This window comes from Hyperolius riggenbachi, chromosome 11 (assembly GCF_040937935.1).
Source record: "Hyperolius riggenbachi isolate aHypRig1 chromosome 11, aHypRig1.pri, whole genome shotgun sequence".
NCBI lineage: Eukaryota > Metazoa > Chordata > Amphibia > Anura > Hyperoliidae > Hyperolius > Hyperolius riggenbachi.
The window spans coordinates 1,204,210-1,227,120 of record NC_090656.1 but is presented as its reverse complement, the minus strand read 5'-3'; the positions used below and the strand labels follow the sequence as shown (position 1 = coordinate 1,227,120).

Genomic DNA, 22,911 nt, shown 5'->3' with positions numbered 1-22,911 from the left:
ACTGGCTATATAGCTGGATGCTGCAGGACTGGCTATATAGCTGGATGCTGCAGGACTGGCTATATAGCTGGATGCTGCAGGACTGGCTATATAGCTGGATGCTGCAGGACCGGCTATATAGCTGGATGCTGCAGGACTGGCTATATAGCTGGATGCTGCAGGACTGGCTATATAGCTGGATGCTGCAGGACTGGCTATATAGCTGGATGCTGCAGGACCGGCTATATAGCTGGATGCTGCAGGACCGGCTCTATAGCTGGATGCTGCAGGACCGGCTCTATAGCTGGATGCGGCAGGACCGGCTCTATAGCTGGATGCTGCAGGACCGGCTATATAGCTGGATGCGGCAGGACTGGCTATATAGCTGGATGCGGCAGGACCGGCTATATAGCTGGATGCGGCAGGACCGGCTATATAGCTGGATGCTGCAGGACCGGCTATATAGCTGGATGCGGCAGGACTGGCTCTATAGCTGGATGCTGCAGGACTGGCTATATAGCTGGATGCTGCAGGACCGGCTATATAGCTGGATGCGGCAGGACTGGCTATATAGCTGGATGCGGCAGGACCGGCTATATAGCTGGATGCTGCAGGACCGGCTATATAGCTGGATGCTGCAGGACCGGCTATATAGCTGGATGCTGCAGGACCGGCTCTATAGCTGGATGCTGCAGGACCGGCTATATAGCTGGATGCGGCAGGACTGGCTATATAGCTGGATGCGGCAGGACCGGCTATATAGCTGGATGCGGCAGGACCGGCTATATAGCTGGATGCTGCAGGACCGGCTATATAGCTGGATGCGGCAGGACTGGCTCTATAGCTGGATGCTGCAGGACTGGCTATATAGCTGGATGCTGCAGGACCGGCTATATAGCTGGATGCTGCAGGACTGGCTATATAGCTGGATGCTGCAGGACTGGCTATATAGCTGGATGCTGCAGGACTGGCTATATAGCTGGATGCTGCAGGACTGGCTATATAGCTGGATGCTGCAGGACTGGCTATATAGCTGGATGCTGCAGGACCGGCTATATAGCTGGATGCTGCAGGACTGGCTATATAGCTGGATGCTGCAGGACTGGCTATATAGCTGGATGCGGCAGGACCGGCTATATAGCTGGATGCTGCAGGACTGGCTATATAGCTGGATGCTGCAGGACTGGCTATATAGCTGGATGCTGCAGGACCGGCTATATAGCTGGATGCTGCAGGACTGGCTATATAGCTGGATGCTGCAGGACTGGCTATATAGCTGGATGCTGCAGGACCGGCTATATAGCTGGATGCTGCAGGACTGGCTATATAGCTGGATGCTGCAGGACCGGCTCTATAGCTGGATGCTGCAGGACCGGCTATATAGCTGGATGCTGCAGGACTGGCTATATAGCTGGATGCTGCAGGACCGGCTATATAGCTGGATGCTGCAGGACCGGCTATATAGCTGGATGCTGCAGGACTGGCTATATAGCTGGATGCTGCAGGACTGGCTATATAGCTGGATGCTGCAGGACTGGCTATATAGCTGGATGCTGCAGGACCGGCTCTATAGCTGGATGCGGCAGGACCGGCTCTATAGCTGGATGCTGCAGGACTGGCTATATAGCTGGATGCTGCAGGACTGGCTATATAGCTGGATGCGGCAGGACCGGCTATATAGCTGGATGCTGCAGGACTGGCTATATAGCTGGATGCTGCAGGACTGGCTATATAGCTGGATGCTGCAGGACTGGCTATATAGCTGGATGCGGCAGGACTGGCTATATAGCTGGATGCTGCAGGACTGGCTATATAGCTGGATGCTGCAGGACTGGCTATATAGCTGGATGCTGCAGGACCGGCTATATAGCTGGATGCTGCAGGACTGGCTATATAGCTGGATGCTGCAGGACTGGCTATATAGCTGGATGCTGCAGGACTGGCTATATAGCTGGATGCGGCAGGACTGGCTATATAGCTGGATGCTGCAGGACTGGCTATATAGCTGGATGCTGCAGGACTGGCTATATAGCTGGATGCTGCAGGACTGGCTATATAGCTGGATGCTGCAGGACTGGCTATATAGCTGGATGCTGCAGGACTGGCTATATAGCTGGATGCTGCAGGACTGGCTATATAGCTGGATGCTGCAGGACTGGCTATATAGCTGGATGCTGCAGGACCGGCTATATAGCTGGATGCGGCAGGACCGGCTATATAGCTGGATGCTGCAGGACTGGCTATATAGCTGGATGCTGCAGGACCGGCTATATAGCTGGATGCGGCAGGACCGGCTATATAGCTGGATGCTGCAGGACCGGCTATATAGCTGGATGCGGCAGGACCGGCTATATAGCTGGATGCTGCAGGACTGGCTATATAGCTGGATGCGGCAGGACTGGCTATATAGCTGGATGCTGCAGGACCGGCTATATAGCTGGATGCTGCAGGACTGGCTATATAGCTGGATGCTGCAGGACTGGCTATATAGCTGGATGCTGCAGGACCGGCTCTATAGCTGGATGCTGCAGGACTGGCTATATAGCTGGATGCGGCAGGACTGGCTATATAGCTGGATGCTGCAGGACCGGCTATATAGCTGGATGCTGCAGGACTGGCTATATAGCTGGATGCTGCAGGACTGGCTATATAGCTGGATGCGGCAGGACTGGCTATATAGCTGGATGCTGCAGGACTGGCTATATAGCTGGATGCGGCAGGACTGGCTATATAGCTGGATGCTGCAGGACTGGCTATATAGCTGGATGCTGCAGGACTGGCTATATAGCTGGATGCGGCAGGACTGGCTATATAGCTGGATGCTGCAGGACCGGCTCTATAGCTGGATGCTGCAGGACTGGCTATATAGCTGGATGCTGCAGGACTGGCTATATAGCTGGATGCTGCAGGACTGGCTATATAGCTGGATGCTGCAGGACCGGTTATATAGCTGGATGCTGCAGGACTGGCTATATAGCTGGATGCTGCAGGACCGGCTCTATAGCTGGATGCTGCAGGACTGGCTATATAGCTGGATGCGGCAGGACTGGCTATATAGCTGGATGCTGCAGGACTGGCTATATAGCTGGATGCTGCAGGACTGGCTATATAGCTGGATGCTGCAGGACTGGCTATATAGCTGGATGCTGCAGGACCGGCTATATAGCTGGATGCTGCATGACTGGCTATATAGCTGGATGCTGCAGGACTGGCTATATAGCTGGATGCTGCAGGACCGGCTATATAGCTGGATGCTGCAGGACTGGCTATATAGCTGGATGCGGCAGGACTGGCTATATAGCTGGATGCGGTAGGACTGGCTATATAGCTGGATGCTGCAGGACTGGCTATATAGCTGGATGCTGCAGGACTGGCTATATAGCTGGATGCGGCAGGACTGGCTATATAGCTGGATGCTGCAGGACCGGCTATATAGCTGGATGCTGCAGGACCGGCTATATAGCTGGATGCTGCAGGACTGGCTATATAGGTGGATGCTGCAGGACTGGCTATATAGCTGGATGCTGCAGGACTGGCTATATAGCTGGATGCTGCAGGACTGGCTATATAGCTGGATGCGGCAGGACTGGCTATATAGCTGGATGCTGCAGGACTGGCTATATAGCTGGATGCTGCAGGACCGGCTATATAGCTGGATGCTGCAGGACCGGCTATATAGCTGGATGCTGCAGGACTGGCTATATAGCTGGATGCTGCAGGACTGGCTATATAGCTGGATGCTGCAGGACTGGTTATATAGCTGGATGCGGCAGGACTGGCTATATAGCTGGATGCGGCAGGACCGGCTATATAGCTGGATGCTGCAGGACTGGCTATATAGCTGGATGCTGCAGGACCGGCTATATAGCTGGATGCTGCAGGACTGGCTATATAGCTGGATGCTGCAGGACTGGCTATATAGCTGGATGCTGCAGGACTGGCTATATAGCTGGATGCTGCAGGACTGGCTATATAGCTGGATGCGGCAGGACCGGCTCTATAGCTGGATGCTGCAGGACTGGCTATATAGCTGGATGCTGCAGGACTGGCTATATAGCTGGATGCTGCAGGACTGGCTATATAGCTGGATGCTGCAGGACTGGCTATATAGCTGGATGCGGCAGGACCGGCTATATAGCTGGATGCTGCAGGACTGGCTATATAGCTGGATGCTGCAGGACTGGCTATATAGCTGGATGCTGCAGGACTGGCTATATAGCTGGATGCTGCAGGACTGGCTATATAGCTGGATGCTGCAGGACTGGCTATATAGCTGGATGCTGCAGGACTGGCTATATAGCTGGATGCTGCAGGACCGGCTATATAGCTGGATGCGGCAGGACCGGCTATATAGCTGGATGCTGCAGGACCGGCTATATAGCTGGATGCGGCAGGACCGGCTATATAGCTGGATGCTGCAGGACTGGCTCTATAGCTGGATGCTGCAGGACTGGCTATATAGCTGGATGCTGCAGGACCGGCTATATAGCTGGATGCTGCAGGACTGGCTATATAGCTGGATGCGGCAGGACTGGCTATATAGCTGGATGCGGTAGGACTGGCTATATAGCTGGATGCTGCAGGACTGGCTATATAGCTGGATGCGGCAGGACTGGCTATATAGCTGGATGCTGCAGGACTGGCTATATAGCTGGATGCTGCAGGACCGGCTATATAGCTGGATGCTGCAGGACCGGCTATATAGCTGGATGCTGCAGGACCGGCTCTATAGCTGGATGCGGCAGGACTGGCTATATAGCTGGATGCGGCAGGACCGGCTATATAGCTGGATGCTGCAGGACTGGCTATATAGCTGGATGCTGCAGGACCGGCTATATAGCTGGATGCTGCAGGACTGGCTATATAGCTGGATGCTGCAGGACTGGCTATATAGCTGGATGCTGCAGGACTGGCTATATAGCTGGATGCTGCAGGACTGGCTATATAGCTGGATGCGGCAGGACCGGCTCTATAGCTGGATGCTGCAGGACTGGCTATATAGCTGGATGCTGCAGGACTGGCTATATAGCTGGATGCTGCAGGACTGGCTATATAGCTGGATGCTGCAGGACTGGCTATATAGCTGGATGCGGCAGGACCGGCTATATAGCTGGATGCTGCAGGACTGGCTATATAGCTGGATGCTGCAGGACTGGCTATATAGCTGGATGCTGCAGGACTGGCTATATAGCTGGATGCTGCAGGACTGGCTATATAGCTGGATGCTGCAGGACTGGCTATATAGCTGGATGCTGCAGGACTGGCTATATAGCTGGATGCTGCAGGACCGGCTATATAGCTGGATGCGGCAGGACCGGCTATATAGCTGGATGCTGCAGGACCGGCTATATAGCTGGATGCGGCAGGACCGGCTATATAGCTGGATGCTGCAGGACCGGCTATATAGCTGGATGCTGCAGGACTGGCTATATAGCTGGATGCTGCAGGACTGGCTATATAGCTGGATGCTGCAGGACTGGCTATATAGCTGGATGCGGCAGGACTGGCTATATAGCTGGATGCTGCAGGACTGGTTATATAGCTGGATGCGGTAGGACCGGCTATATAGCTGGATGCTGCAGGACTGGCTATATAGCTGGATGCGGCAGGACTGGCTATATAGCTGGATGCTGCAGGACTGGCTATATAGCTGGATGCTGCAGGACTGGCTATATAGCTGGATGCGGCAGGACTGGCTATATAGCTGGATGCTGCAGGACTGGCTATATAGCTGGATGCTGCAGGACTGGTTATATAGCTGGATGCGGCAGGACTGGCTATATAGCTGGATGCTGCAGGACTGGCTATATAGCTGGATGCTGCAGGACTGGCTATATAGCTGGATGCTGCAGGACTGGCTATATAGCTGGATGCTGCAGGACCGGCTATATAGCTGGATGCTGCAGGACTGGCTATATAGCTGGATGCTGCAGGACTGGCTATATAGCTGGATGCTGCAGGACCGGCTATATAGCTGGATGCTGCAGGACCGGCTATATAGCTGGATGCTGCAGGACTGGCTATATAGCTGGATGCTGCAGGACTGGCTATATAGCTGGATGCTGCAGGACTGGCTATATAGCTGGATGCTGCAGGACCGGCTATATAGCTGGATGCTGCAGGACTGGCTATATAGCTGGATGCTGCAGGACTGGCTATATAGCTGGATGCGGCAGGACTGGCTATATAGCTGGATGCTGCAGGACCGGCTATATAGCTGGATGCTGCAGGACTGGCTATATAGCTGGATGCTGCAGGACTGGCTATATAGCTGGATGCTGCAGGACTGGCTATATAGCTGGATGCTGCAGGACTGGCTATATAGCTGGATGCGGTAGGACCGGCTATATAGCTGGATGCTGCAGGACTGGCTATATAGCTGGATGCGGCAGGACTGGCTATATAGCTGGATGCTGCAGGACTGGCTATATAGCTGGATGCTGCAGGACTGGCTATATAGCTGGATGCTGCAGGACTGGCTATATAGCTGGATGCTGCAGGACTGGCTATATAGCTGGATGCTGCAGGACTGGCTATATAGCTGGATGCTGCAGGACTGGCTATATAGCTGGATGCGGTAGGACCGGCTATATAGCTGGATGCTGCAGGACTGGCTATATAGCTGGATGCTGCAGGACTGGCTATATAGCTGGATGCGGCAGGACTGGCTATATAGCTGGATGCTGCAGGACCGGCTCTATAGCTGGATGCTGCTGGACCGGCTATATAGCTGGATGCTGCAGGACTGGCTATATAGCTGGATGCTGCAGGACCGGCTATATAGCTGGATGCTGCAGGACTGGCTATATAGCTGGATGCTGCAGGACTGGCTCTATAGCTGGATGCTGCAGGACTGGCTATATAGCTGGATGCTGCAGGACTGGCTATATAGCTGGATGCTGCAGGACTGGCTATATAGCTGGATGCTGCAGGACTGGCTCTATAGCTGGATGCTGCAGGACCGGCTATATAGCTGGATGCTGCAGGACTGGCTATATAGCTGGATGCTGCAGGACTGGCTATATAGCTGGATGCTGCAGGACTGGCTATATAGCTGGATGCTGCAGGACCGGCTATATAGCTGGATGCTGCAGGACTGGCTATATAGCTGGATGCTGCAGGACTGGCTATATAGCTGGATGCGGCAGGACCGGCTATATAGCTGGATGCGGCAGGACTGGCTATATAGCTGGATGCTGCAGGACTGGCTATATAGCTGGATGCTGCAGGACTGGCTATATAGCTGGATGCTGCAGGACTGGCTATATAGCTGGATGCTGCAGGACTGGCTATATAGCTGGATGCGGCAGGACCGGCTATATAGCTGGATGCTGCAGGACTGGCTATATAGCTGGATGCTGCAGGACTGGCTATATAGCTGGATGCTGCAGGACTGGCTATATAGCTGGATGCGGCAGGACTGGCTATATAGCTGGATGCTGCAGGACTGGCTATATAGCTGGATGCTGCAGGACCGGCTATATAGCTGGATGCTGCAGGACTGGCTATATAGCTGGATGCTGCAGGACTGGCTATATAGCTGGATGCTGCAGGACCGGCTATATAGCTGGATGCTGCAGGACCGGCTATATAGCTGGATGCTGCAGGACCGGCTATATAGCTGGATGCTGCAGGACCGGCTATATAGCTGGATGCTGCAGGACTGGCTATATAGCTGGATGCTGCAGGACTGGCTATATAGCTGGATGCTGCAGGACTGGCTATATAGCTGGATGCGGTAGGACTGGCTCTATAGCTGGATGCTGCAGGACTGGCTATATAGCTGGATGCTGCAGGACTGGCTATATAGCTGGATGCGGTAGGACTGGCTATATAGCTGGATGCTGCAGGACTGGCTATATAGCTGGATGCGGCAGGACTGGCTATATAGCTGGATGCTGCTGGACTGGCTATATAGCTGGATGCTGCAGGACTGGCTCTATAGCTGGATGCTGCAGGACTGGCTATATAGCTGGATGCGGCAGGACCGGCTATATAGCTGGATGCTGCAGGACTGGCTCTATAGCTGGATGCTGCAGGACTGGCTATATAGCTGGATGCTGCAGGACTGGCTATATAGCTGGATGCTGCAGGACTGGCTATATAGCTGGATGCTGCAGGACTGGCTATATAGCTGGATGCTGCAGGACTGGCTATATAGCTGGATGCTGCAGGACCGGCTATATAGCTGGATGCTGCAGGACTGGCTATATAGCTGGATGCTGCAGGACTGGCTATATAGCTGGATGCTGCAGGACTGGCTATATAGCTGGATGCTGCAGGACCGGCTATATAGCTGGATGCTGCAGGACCGGCTATATAGCTGGATGCTGCAGGACTGGCTATATAGCTGGATGCTGCAGGACCGGCTATATAGCTGGATGCTGCAGGACTGGCTATATAGCTGGATGCTGCAGGACTGGCTATATAGCTGGATGCGGTAGGACCGGCTATATAGCTGGATGCTGCAGGACTGGCTATATAGCTGGATGCGGCAGGACCGGCTATATAGCTGGATGCTGCAGGACTAGCTATATAGCTGGATGCTGCAGGACTGGCTATATAGCTGGATGCTGCAGGACTGGCTATATAGCTGGATGCTGCAGGACTGGCTATATAGCTGGATGCTGCAGGACTGGCTATATAGCTGGATGCTGCAGGACTGGCTATATAGCTGGATGCGGCAGGACTGGCTATATAGCTGGATGCTGCAGGACCGGCTATATAGCTGGATGCTGCAGGACTGGCTATATAGCTGGATGCTGCAGGACTGGCTATATAGCTGGATGCTGCAGGACTGGCTATATAGCTGGATGCTGCAGGACTGGCTTTATAGCTGGATGCTGCAGGACCGGCTATATAGCTGGATGCTGCAGGACTGGCTATATAGCTGGATGCTGCAGGACTGGCTATATAGCTGGATGCTGCAGGACTGGCTATATAGCTGGATGCTGCAGGACCGGCTATATAGCTGGATGCTGCAGGACTGGCTATATAGCTGGATGCTGCAGGACCGGCTATATAGCTGGATGCTGCAGGACTGGCTATATAGCTGGATGCTGCTGGACCGGCTATATAGCTGGATGCTGCAGGACTGGCTATATAGCTGGATGCTGCAGGACCGGCTATATAGCTGGATGCTGCAGGACTGGCTATATAGCTGGATGCTGCAGGACTGGCTCTATAGCTGGATGCTGCAGGACTGGCTATATAGCTGGATGCTGCAGGACTGGCTATATAGCTGGATGCTGCAGGACTGGCTATATAGCTGGATGCTGCAGGACCGGCTATATAGCTGGATGCTGCAGGACCGGCTATATAGCTGGATGCTGCAGGACCGGCTATATAGCTGGATGCTGCAGGACTGGCTATATAGCTGGATGCTGCAGGACTGGCTATATAGCTGGATGCTGCAGGACTGGCTATATAGCTGGATGCGGTAGGACTGGCTCTATAGCTGGATGCTGCAGGACTGGCTATATAGCTGGATGCTGCAGGACTGGCTATATAGCTGGATGCGGTAGGACTGGCTATATAGCTGGATGCTGCAGGACTGGCTATATAGCTGGATGCGGCAGGACTGGCTATATAGCTGGATGCTGCTGGACTGGCTATATAGCTGGATGCTGCAGGACTGGCTCTATAGCTGGATGCTGCAGGACTGGCTATATAGCTGGATGCGGCAGGACCGGCTATATAGCTGGATGCTGCAGGACTGGCTCTATAGCTGGATGCTGCAGGACTGGCTATATAGCTGGATGCTGCAGGACTGGCTATATAGCTGGATGCTGCAGGACTGGCTATATAGCTGGATGCTGCAGGACTGGCTATATAGCTGGATGCTGCAGGACTGGCTATATAGCTGGATGCTGCAGGACCGGCTATATAGCTGGATGCTGCAGGACTGGCTATATAGCTGGATGCTGCAGGACCGGCTATATAGCTGGATGCTGCAGGACCGGCTATATAGCTGGATGCTGCAGGACTGGCTATATAGCTGGATGCTGCAGGACCGGCTATATAGCTGGATGCTGCAGGACTGGCTATATAGCTGGATGCTGCAGGACTGGCTATATAGCTGGATGCGGTAGGACCGGCTATATAGCTGGATGCTGCAGGACTGGCTATATAGCTGGATGCGGCAGGACCGGCTATATAGCTGGATGCTGCAGGACTAGCTATATAGCTGGATGCTGCAGGACTGGCTATATAGCTGGATGCTGCAGGACTGGCTATATAGCTGGATGCTGCAGGACTGGCTATATAGCTGGATGCTGCAGGACTGGCTATATAGCTGGATGCTGCAGGACTGGCTATATAGCTGGATGCGGCAGGACTGGCTATATAGCTGGATGCTGCAGGACCGGCTATATAGCTGGATGCTGCAGGACTGGCTATATAGCTGGATGCTGCAGGACCGGCTATATAGCTGGATGCTGCAGGACTGGCTATATAGCTGGATGCTGCAGGACTGGCTATATAGCTGGATGCGGCAGGACTGGCTATATAGCTGGATGCTGCAGGACTGGCTATATAGCTGGATGCTGCAGGACTAGCTATATAGCTGGATGCTGCAGGACTGGCTATATAGCTGGATGCTGCAGGACTGGCTATATAGCTGGATGCTGCAGGACTGGCTATATAGCTGGATGCTGCAGGACTGGCTATATAGCTGGATGCTGCAGGACCGGCTATATAGCTGGATGCTGCAGGACTGGCTATATAGCTGGATGCTGCAGGACTGGCTATATAGCTGGATGCTGCAGGACTGGCTATATAGCTGGATGCTGCAGGACCGGCTATATAGCTGGATGCTGCAGGACTGGCTATATAGCTGGATGCTGCAGGACTGGCTATATAGCTGGATGCGGCAGGACTGGCTATATAGCTGGATGCTGCAGGACTGGCTCTATAGCTGGATGCGGCAGGACTGGCTATATAGCTGGATGCTGCAGGACCGGCTATATAGCTGGATGCTGCAGGACTGGCTATATAGCTGGATGCTGCAGGACTGGCTATATAGCTGGATGCTGCAGGACCGGCTATATAGCTGGATGCTGCAGGACTGGCTATATAGCTGGATGCTGCAGGACTGGCTATATAGCTGGATGCTGCAGGACTGGCTATATAGCTGGATGCTGCAGGACTGGCTATATAGCTGGATGCTGCAGGACTGGCTATATAGCTGGATGCTGCAGGACTGGCTATATAGCTGGATGCTGCAGGACTGGCTATATAGCTGGATGCTGCAGGACTGGCTATATAGCTGGATGCTGCAGGACTGGCTATATAGCTGGATGCTGCAGGACTGGCTATATAGCTGGATGCTGCAGGACCGGCTATATAGCTGGATGCTGCAGGACTGGCTATATAGCTGGATGCTGCAGGACTGGCTATATAGCTGGATGCTGCAGGACTGGCTATATAGCTGGATGCTGCAGGACTGGCTATATAGCTGGATGCTGCAGGACTGGCTATATAGCTGGATGCTGCAGGACTGGCTATATAGCTGGATGCTGCAGGACTGGCTATATAGCTGGATGCTGCAGGACCGGCTATATAGCTGGATGCTGCAGGACTGGCTATATAGCTGGATGCTGCAGGACTGGCTATATAGCTGGATGCTGCAGGACTGGCTATATAGCTGGATGCTGCAGGACTGGCTATATAGCTGGATGCTGCAGGACTGGCTATATAGCTGGATGCGGCAGGACTGGCTATATAGCTGGATGCTGCAGGACCGGCTATATAGCTGGATGCTGCAGGACTGGCTATATAGCTGGATGCTGCAGGACCGGCTATATAGCTGGATGCTGCAGGACTGGCTATATAGCTGGATGCTGCAGGACTGGCTATATAGCTGGATGCTGCAGGACCGGCTATATAGCTGGATGCTGCAGGACTGGCTATATAGCTGGATGCTGCAGGACTGGCTATATAGCTGGATGCTGCAGGACTGGCTATATAGCTGGATGCTGCAGGACTGGCTATATAGCTGGATGCTGCAGGACCGGCTATATAGCTGGATGCGGCAGGACCGGCTCTATAGCTGGATGCGGCAGGACTGGCTATATAGCTGGATGCGGCAGGACCGGCTATATAGCTGGATGCTGCAGGACCGGCTCTATAGCTGGATGCTGCAGGACTGGCTATATAGCTGGATGCGGCAGGACCGGCTATATAGCTGGATGCTGCAGGACCGGCTCTATAGCTGGATGCTGCAGGACTGGCTATATAGCTGGATGCTGCAGGACTGGCTATATAGCTGGATGCTGCAGGACCGGCTATATAGCTGGATGCGGCAGGACCGGCTCTATAGCTGGATGCTGCAGGACTGGCTATATAGCTGGATGCTGCAGGACTGGCTATATAGCTGGATGCTGCAGGACTGGCTATATAGCTGGATGCGGCAGGACCGGCTATATAGCTGGATGCGGCAGGACCGGTTATATAGCTGGATGCTGCAGGACTGGCTATATAGCTGGATGCTGCAGGACCGGCTATATAGCTGGATGCTGCAGGACTGGCTATATAGCTGGATGCGGCAGGACCGGCTCTATAGCTGGATGCGGCAGGACCGGCTCTATAGCTGGATGCGGCAGGACCGGCTATATAGCTGGATGCTGCAGGACCGGCTATATAGCTGGATGCTGCAGGACCGGCTATATAGCTGGATGCTGCAGGACTGGCTATATAGCTGGATGCGGCAGGACCGGCTCTATAGCTGGATGCGGCAGGACCGGTTATATAGCTGGATGCGGCAGGACCGGCTATATAGCTGGATGCGGCAGGACTGGCTATATAGCTGGATGCTGCAGGACTGGCTATATAGCTGGATGCTGCAGGACTGGCTATATAGCTGGATGCTGCAGGACTGGCTATATAGCTGGATGCTGCAGGACTGGCTATATAGCTGGATGCTGCAGGACTGGCTATATAGCTGGATGCGGCAGGACCGGCTATATAGCTGGATGCTGCAGGACTGGCTCTATAGCTGGATGCTGCAGGACTGGCTATATAGCTGGATGCGGCAGGACCGGCTATATAGCTGGATGCGGCAGGACCGGCTATATAGCTGGATGCGGCAGGACTGGCTATATAGCTGGATGCTGCAGGACTGGCTATATAGCTGGATGCTGCAGGACTGGCTATATAGCTGGATGCTGCAGGACTGGCTATATAGCTGGATGCTGCAGGACCGGCTATATAGCTGGATGCTGCAGGACTGGCTATATAGCTGGATGCTGCAGGACCGGCTATATAGCTGGATGCTGCAGGACTGGCTATATAGCTGGATGCTGCAGGACTGGCTATATAGCTGGATGCTGCAGGACCGGCTATATAGCTGGATGCGGCAGGACCGGCTCTATAGCTGGATGCTGCAGGACTGGCTATATAGCTGGATGCTGCAGGACTGGCTCTATAGCTGGATGCTGCAGGACTGGCTATATAGCTGGATGCGGCAGGACCGGTTATATAGCTGGATGCTGCAGGACTGGCTATATAGCTGGATGCTGCAGGACTGGCTATATAGCTGGATGCAGCAGGACTGGCTATATAGCTGGATGCTGCAGGACTGGCTATATAGCTGGATGCTGCAGGACTGGCTATATAGCTGGATGCTGCAGGACCGGCTATATAGCTGGATGCTGCAGGACTGGCTATATAGCTGGATGCTGCAGGACCGGCTATATAGCTGGATGCTGCAGGACTGGCTATATAGCTGGATGCTGCAGGACTGGCTATATAGCTGGATGCTGCAGGACTGGCTATATAGCTGGATGCTGCAGGACTGGCTATATAGCTGGATGCTGCAGGACTGGCTATATAGCTGGATGCGGCAGGACTGGCTGTATAGCTGGATGCTGCAGGACTGGCTATATAGCTGGATGCTGCAGGACTGGCTATATAGCTGGATGCTGCAGGACCGGCTATATAGCTGGATGCGGCAGGACTGGCTATATAGCTGGATGCTGCAGGACTGGCTATATAGCTGGATGCGGCAGGACTGGCTATATAGCTGGATGCTGCAGGACCGGCTATATAGCTGGATGCGGCAGGACCGGCTATATAGCTGGATGCTGCAGGACCGGCTATATAGCTGGATGCTGCAGGACCGGCTATATAGCTGGATGCTGCAGGACCGGTTATATAGCTGGATGCTGCAGGACCGGCTATATAGCTGGATGCTGCAGGACTGGCTATATAGCTGGATGCTGCAGGACTGGCTATATAGCTGGATGCTGCAGGACTGGCTATATAGCTGGATGCTGCAGGACTGGCTATATAGCTGGATGCTGCAGGACTGGCTATATAGCTGGATGCTGCAGGACTGGCTATATAGCTGGATGCTGCAGGACTGGCTATATAGCTGGATGCTGCAGGACCGGCTATATAGCTGGATGCGGCAGGACTGGCTATATAGCTGGATGCTGCAGGACCGGCTATATAGCTGGATGCGGCTGGACCGGCTATATAGCTGGATGCGGCTGGACCGGCTCTATAGCTGGATGCTGCAGGACTGGCTATATAGCTGGATGCTGCAGGACTGGCTATATAGCTGGATGCTGCAGGACTGGCTATATAGCTGGATGCTGCAGGACTGGCTATATAGCTGGATGCGGTAGGACCGGCTATATAGCTGGATGCTGCAGGACTGGCTATATAGCTGGATGCTGCAGGACTGGCTATATAGCTGGATGCAGCAGGACCGGCTATATAGCTGGATGCGGCTGGACCGGCTATATAGCTGGATGCGGCTGGACCGGCTCTATAGCTGGATGCTGCAGGACTGGCTATATAGCTGGATGCTGCAGGACTGGCTATATAGCTGGATGCTGCAGGACTGGCTCTATAGCTGGATGCTGCAGGACTGGCTATATAGCTGGATGCTGCAGGACTGGCTATATAGCTGGATGCTGCAGGACTGGCTATATAGCTGGATGCTGCAGGACTGGCTATATAGCTGGATGCGGCAGGACTGGCTATATAGCTGGATGCTGCAGGACTGGCTATATAGCTGGATGCTGCAGGACTGGCTCTATAGCTGGATGCTGCAGGACCGGCTATATAGCTGGATGCTGCAGGACCGGCTATATAGCTGGATGCTGCAGGACTGGCTATATAGCTGGATGCTGCAGGACCGGCTATATAGCTGGATGCTGCAGGACCGGTTATATAGCTGGATGCGGCAGGACTGGCTATATAGCTGGATGCTGCAGGACCGGCTATATAGCTGGATGCTGCAGGACTGGCTATATAGCTGGATGCGGCAGGACCGGTTATATAGCTGGATGCGGCAGGACTGGCTATATAGCTGGATGCTGCAGGACTGGCTATATAGCTGGATGCTGCAGGACTGGCTATATAGCTGGATGCTGCAGGACCGGCTATATAGCTGGATGCTGCAGGACTGGCTATATAGCTGGATGCTGCAGGACCGGCTATATAGCTGGATGCTGCAGGACTGGCTATATAGCTGGATGCTGCAGGACCGGCTATATAGCTGGATGCTGCAGGACTGGCTATATAGCTGGATGCTGCAGGACCGGCTATATAGCTGGATGCTGCAGGACTGGCTATATAGCTGGATGCTGCAGGACTGGCTATATAGCTGGATGCTGCAGGACTGGCTATATAGCTGGATGCGGCAGGACTGGCTATATAGCTGGATGCTGCAGGACTGGCTATATAGCTGGATGCTGCAGGACTGGCTATATAGCTGGATGCTGCAGGACTGGCTATATAGCTGGATGCTGCAGGACTGGCTATATAGCTGGATGCTGCAGGACCGGCTATATAGCTGGATGCGGCAGGACCGGCTATATAGCTGGATGCTGCAGGACTGGCTATATAGCTGGATGCTGCAGGACTGGCTATATAGCTGGATGCTGCAGGACTGGCTATATAGCTGGATGCTGCAGGACTGGCTATATAGCTGGATGCTGCAGGACTGGCTATATAGCTGGATGCTGCAGGACTGGCTATATAGCTGGATGCTGCAGGACTGGCTATATAGCTGGATGCGGCAGGACTGGCTATATAGCTGGATGCTGCAGGACTGGCTATATAGCTGGATGCTGCAGGACCGGCTATATAGCTGGATGCGGCAGGACCGGCTATATAGCTGGATGCTGCAGGACCGGCTATATAGCTGGATGCTGCAGGACTGGCTATATAGCTGGATGCTGCAGGACTGGCTCTTTAGCTGGATGCGGCAGGACTGGCTATATAGCTGGATGCTGCAGGACTGGCTATATAGCTGGATGCTGCAGGACTGGCTATATAGCTGGATGCTGCAGGACTGGCTCTATAGCTGGATGCGGCAGGACCGGCTCTATAGCTGGATGCGGCAGGACCGGCTATATAGCTGGATGCGGTAGGACCGGCTCTATAGCTGGATGCGGCAGGACCGGCTCTATAGCTGGATGCGGCAGGACTGGCTATATAGCTGGATGCTGCAGGACTGGCTATATAGCTGGATGCTGCAGGACCGGCTATATAGCTGGATGCTGCAGGACTGGCTATATAGCTGGATGCTGCAGGACCGGCTATATAGCTGGATGCTGCAGGACCGGCTATATAGCTGGATGCTGCAGGACTGGCTATATAGCTGGATGCTGCAGGACTGGCTATATAGCTGGATGCGGCAGGACCGGCTATATAGCTGGATGCTGCAGGACTGGCTATATAGCTGGATGCTGCAGGACCGGCTATATAGCTGGATGCGGCAGGACCGGCTCTATAGCTGGATGCTGCAGGACTGGCTATATAGCTGGATGCTGCAGGACTGGCTATATAGCTGGATGCTGCAGGACTGGCTATATAGCTGGATGCTGCAGGACTGGCTATATAGCTGGATGCGGTAGGACCGGCTCTATAGCTGGATGCGGCAGGACCGGCTCTATAGCTGGATGCGGCAGGACCGGTTATATAGCTGGATGCGGCAGGACCGGCTATATAGCTGGATGCTGCAGGACCGGCTATATAGCTGGATGCTGCAGGACCAGCTATATAGCTGGATGCTGCAGGACCGGCTATATAGCTGGATGCTGCAGGACCGGCTATATAGCTAGATGCGGCAGGACCGGCTATATAGGTGGATGCGGCAGGACCGGCTATATAGGTGGATGCGGCAGGACCGGTTATATAGCTGGATGCGGCAGGACCGGCTATATAGCTGGATGCGGCAGGACCGGCTATATAGCTGGATGCTGCTGGACCGGCTATATAGCTGGATGCGGCAGGACCGGCTATATAGCTGGATGCGGCAGGACTGGCTCTATAGCTGGATGCTGCCCTCTCTCAGCAAAGAAGGCCCAGGCTGGAGCAGCACTGGCAGGACCGGCTATATAGCTGGATGTTGCCGTCTCCCAGCACAGAAGGCCCAGGCTGGAGCAGGACTGGCTGGACCGGCTATATAGCTGGATGCGGCAGGACTGGCTATATAGCTGGATGCGGCAGGACTGGCTATATAGCTGGATGCTGCCGTCTCTCAGCACACAAGGCCCAGGCTGGAGCAGGACTGGCAGGACCGGCTATATAGCTGGATGCTGCCGTCTCTCAGCACACAAGGCCCAGGCTGGAGCAGCACTGGCAGGACCGGCTATATAGCTGGATGCGGCAGGACCGGCTATATAGCTGGATGCGGCAGGACCGGCTATATAGCTGGATGCGGCAGGACCGGCTATATAGCTGGATGCGGCAGGACCGGCTATATAGCTGGATGCGGCAGGACCGGCTATATAGCTGGATGCGGCAGGACCGGCTATATAGCTGGATGCGGCAGGACCGGCTATATAGCTGGATGCGGCAGGACTGGCTATATAGCTGGATGCTGCCGTCTCTCAGCACACAAGGCCCAGGCTGGAGCAGGACTGGCAGGACCGGCTATATAGCTGGATGCTGCCGTCTCTCAGCACACAAGGCCCAGGCTGGAGCAGCACTGGCAGGACCGGCTATATAGCTGGATGCGGCAGGACCGGCTATATAGCTGGATGCGGCAGGACCGGCTATATAGCTGGATGCGGCAGGACCGGCTATATAGCTGGATGCGGCAGGACCGGCTATATAGCTGGATGCGGCAGGACCGGCTATATAGCTGGATGCGGCAGGACCGGCTATATAGCTGGATGCGGCAGGACCGGCTATATAGCTGGATGCGGCAGGACCGGCTATATAGCTGGATGCGGCAGGACCGGCTATATAGCTGGATGCGGCAGGACCGGCTATATAGCTGGATGCGGCTGGACCGGCTATATAGCTGGATGCGGCTGGACCGGCTCTATAGCTGGATGCTGCCCTCTCTCAGCACAGAAGGCCCAGGCTGGAGCAGCACTGGCTATATAGCTGGATGCTGCCCTCTCTCAGCACAGAAGGCCCAGGCTGGAGCAGGACTGGCTGGACCGGCTATATAGCTGGATGCGGCAGGACTGGCTATATAGCTGGATGCTGCCGTCTCTCAGCACAGAAGGCCCAGGCTGGAGCAGGACTGGCTGGACCGGCTATATAGCTGGATGCTGCAGGACTGGCTATATAGCTGGATGCTGCAGGACTGGCTATATAGCTAGATGCTGCAGGACTGGCTATATAGCTGGATGCTGCAGGACAGGCTATATAGCTGGATGCTGCAGGACTGGCTATATAGCTGGATGCTGCAGGACTGGCTATATAGCTGGATGCGGCAGGACCGGCTATATAGCTGGATGCGGCTGGACCGGCTCTATAGCTGGATGCTGCCCTCTCTCAGCACAGAAGGCCCAGGCTGGAGCAGCACTGGCAGGACCGGCTATATAGCTGGATGCTGCCGTCTCTCAGCACACAAGGCCCAGGCTGGAGCAGGACCGGCTCTATAGCTGGATGCGGCAGGACCGGCTAAATAGCTGGATGCTGCCATCTCTCAGCACAGAAGGCCCAGGCTGGAGCAGCACTGGCAGGACTTGTTGCTGTCAGGCCAGGGAAGGCCAGTGCTGGGTGCATGTAAGGCAGAGGCAGCCAGGGAGGACAGGGGGTCACTGGATGGGAGGAGGAAGCCAGAGTTCCCACGCCTCAGAGCTGGATTCTCACGGCTGCTGGAGCTCAGAAATGCTTTGTGCGGAGAGTTTACCCAGGAGAGCCGGGACATTCTGCCATTGTGTACTTGTATTTCTGTAACCTTTTCCCTGCCACATCCATTCTGTACACAGCACAACTAACCCCTGGTTGCTGCACTAACCCTTTCCTGGCTGGGCTGGGGGGCTATGGGGACCGGCTGGCTGCTGCAGTAACCCTTTCCTGGCTGGGCTGATGGCAGACTAATTAGGGGGCTATGGGAACCGGCTGAATGCTGCTGTAACCCTTTCCTGGCTGGGCTGGGGGGCTATCGGGACCGGCTGAATGCTGCAGTAACCCTTTCCTGGCTGGGCTGGGGGGCTATGAGGACCGGCTGAATGTTGCTGTAACCCTTTCGTGGCTGGGCTGGGGGGCTATGAGGACCGGCTGAATGTTGCTGTAACCCTTTCCTGGCTGGGCTGGGGGGCTATGAGGACCGGCTGAATGTTGCTGTAACCCTTTCGTGGCTGGGCTGGGGGGCTATGAGGACCGGCTGAATGTTGCTGTAACCCTTTCCTGGCTGGGCTGGGGGGCTATGAGGACCGGCTGAATGCTGGTGTAACCCTTTCCTGGCTGGGCTGATGGTAATTAGGGGGCTATGGGGACTGGCTTGCTGCTGCAGTAACCCTTTCCTGGCTGGGCTGATGGTAATTAGGGGGCTATGGGGACTGGCTTGCTGCTGCAGTAACCCTTTCCTGGCTGGGCTGATGGTAATTAGGCGGCTATGAGGACCGGCTGGTTGCTGCAGTAACCCTTTCCTGGCTTTTATAAGGGGGGGAGTGGCTCCAGGAGGGAGTGTAGCTTGATTGGCTACCATGTGCCTGCTGACTGTAATGCATCCTCATGGTGCATTATGGGGCGAATAGAACTTCTGGAAAAGTTTGCGGTTCTCCACGATCGCGAACCTCGGAAGTTTGCCTGCAAACCGTTCGGGCCATCTCTAGTCTTCAGGCAAGCATACTGTCCTACCTAGGACACTGCCCACTAACCACCTCTTCTACCACCCCACACACAGCTTCCCTTTACCTGCTGTCCTATGCCTTATATGTTTAGACTGTAAGGCCTTTTGGCCAGGGCCCTCCTCCCTTTCGTCTGACAATGCTGTGTAATGGGTGTACAGGAGTTTGTTCACTGCGTCAGCTGTTATTCACTCTTGTACTGTATACTTTTTGCTGTACCCTGTATGCTGTTGTACAGCGGCGTTATATAAATCCATAATAATATTTGCTGACAGAGAATAGGATGACGGTTTGTTGATGAATGTTTCGAGATACTCCTGTAACTCTCTTCTCAGGAACACGTTTCCCCAGCGCTGTTTGTGGTATACGGACACAAGAATCCACAGACGCTCATGTAGAAGGCCTTTCATTATCTCTCTAACAAAACCATTCTCCGTTTTCAAAGGGAAAGACGGGATTGTGACACTCGGGGTCAAAAGTTTGAATTGTTATGTTAAAAATCCACTTCCCCAAACAGGACATTGTGCTTTATGAAAGGAACTATAGAAGCAATAATGGGGAGGAAGCAAAGATTTATTAATGCCAGATTCCCACTTGTATCTACAAAATAAAAAAACAAATTCTAGGTAACTTTGTGTCGACATTAACCGCCCATTTCACTGCAACTTCATACAGCATTCCGTGTGATGATCCTGGAGGGGTAAAGACTGCTGCATGGGATTATGGGTAGAAGGGTTAGGTAACGTCATACAGCGTTCTGTGCGATGATCCTGGGGGGTAAAGAATGCTGCATGGGATTATGGGTAGAAGGGTTAGGTAACGTCATACAGCGTTCCGTGCGATGATCCTGGGGGGTAAAGAATGCTGCATGGGATTATGGGTAGAAGATTTAGGTAACATCATACAGCGTTCCGTGCGATGATCCTGGAGGGTAAAGACTGCTGCATGGGATTATGGGTAGAAGGGTTAGGCAACGTCATACAGCATTCCGTGTAATGATCCTGGGGGTAAAGAATGCTGCATGGGATTATGGGTAGAAGGGTTAGGTAACGTCATACAGCATTCCGTGCGATGATCCTGGAGGGTAAATACTGCTGCATGGGATTATGGGTAGAAGGGTTAGGCAACGTCATACAGCATTCCGTGCGATGATCCTGGGGGGTAAAGACTGCTGCATGGGATTATGGGTAGAAGATTTAGGTAACCTCATACAGCGTTCCGTGCGATGATCCTGGAGGGTAAAGACTGCTGCATGGGATTATGGGTAGAAGGGTTAGGTAACATCATACAGCATTACGTGCGATGATCCTGGGGGTAAAGAATGCTGCATGGTATTATGGGTAGAAGGGTTAGGTAACATCATACAGCGTTCCGTGCGATGATCCTGGGGGGTAAAGACTGCTGCATGGGATTATGGGAAGAAGGGTTCGGCAACTTCATACAGCATTCCGTGTGATGATCCTGGGGGTAAAGAATGCTGCATGGGATTATAGGTAGAAGGGTTAGGTAATGTCATACAGCGTTCCGTGCGATGATCCTGGGGGGTAAAGAATGCTGCATAGGATTATGGGTAGAAGGGTTAGGTAACATCATACAGCGTTCCGTGCAATGATCCTAGGGGGTAAAGAATACTGCATGGGATTATGGGTAGAAGATTTAGGTAACATCATACAGCGTTCCGTGCGATGATCCTGGAGGGTAAAGACTGCTGCATGGGATTATGGGTAGAAGGGTTAGGCAACGTCATACAGCATTCCGTGCGATGATCCTGGGTGGTAAAGACTGCTGCATGGGATTATGGGTAGAAGGGTTAGGTAACATCATACAGCATTCCGTGCGATGATCCTGGGGGTAAATAATGCTGCATGGGATTATGGGTAGAAGATTTAGGTAACATCATACAGCGTTCCGTGCGATGATCCTGGGGGGTAAAGACTGCTGCATGGGATTATGGGTAGAACATCATACAGCATTCCGTGCGATGATCCTGGGGGTAAAGAATGCTGCATGGTATTATGGGTAGAAGGGTTAGGTAACATCATACAGCATTCCGTGCGATTATCCTGGGGGGTAAAGACTGCTGCATGGGATTATGGGTAGAAGGGTTAGGTAACGTTATGCAGCGTTCCGTGCAATGATCCTGGGGGTAAAGAATGCTGCATGGGATTATGGGTAGAAGGGTTAGGCAACGTCATACAGCATTCCGTGCGATGATCCTGGGGGTAAAGAATGCTGCATGGGATTATGGGTAGAAGGGTTAGGTAACGTCATATAGCATTCCGTGCGAGGATCCTGGGGGTAAAGACTGCCGCATGGAATTATGGGTAGAAGGGTTAGGTAACATCATACAGTGTTCCGTGCGATGATCCTGGGGGTAAAGACTGCTGCATGGGATTATGGGTAGAAGGGTTAGGTAACATCATACAGTGTTCCGTGCGATGATCCTGGGGGTAAAGACTGCTGCATGGGATTATGGGTAGAAGGGTTAGGTAACATCATACAGCGTTCCGTGCGATGATCCTGAGGGTAAAGACTGCCGCATGGAATTATGGGTAGAAGGGTTAGGTAACATCATACAGTGTTCCGTGCGATGATCCTGGGGGTAAAGACTGCTGCATCGGATTATGGGTAGAAGGGTTAGGTAACATACAGCGTTCTGTGCGATGATCCTGGGGGTAAAGACTGCTGCATGGGATTATGGGTAGAAGGGTTAGGTAACATCATACAGTGTTCCGTGCGATGATCCTGGGGGTAAAGACTGCTGCATGGGATTATGGGTAGAAAGGTTAGGTAACATACAGCGTTCTGTGCGATGATCCTGGGGGTAAAGACTGCTGCATGGGATTATGGGTAGAAGGGTTAGGTAACATACAGCGTTCTGTGC

The 22,911-nt window shown here is 53.6% G+C and overlaps 1 protein-coding gene across 1 annotated transcript in view; it reads left to right on the top strand.

Annotated features, from left to right (window-relative positions):
- The window catches only part of LOC137538623 (protein IWS1 homolog), a 39,157-nt gene extending 18,732 nt beyond the window's left edge, over window positions 1-20,425 (top strand). The window contains exon 2 of the mRNA XM_068260896.1: window positions 20,363-20,425. Within this exon, the coding sequence (XP_068116997.1) occupies window positions 20,363-20,425 (63 nt within the window). The remainder of the gene's footprint in view (window positions 1-20,362) is intronic.
- Window positions 20,426-22,911: the final 2,486 nt, after the last annotated feature.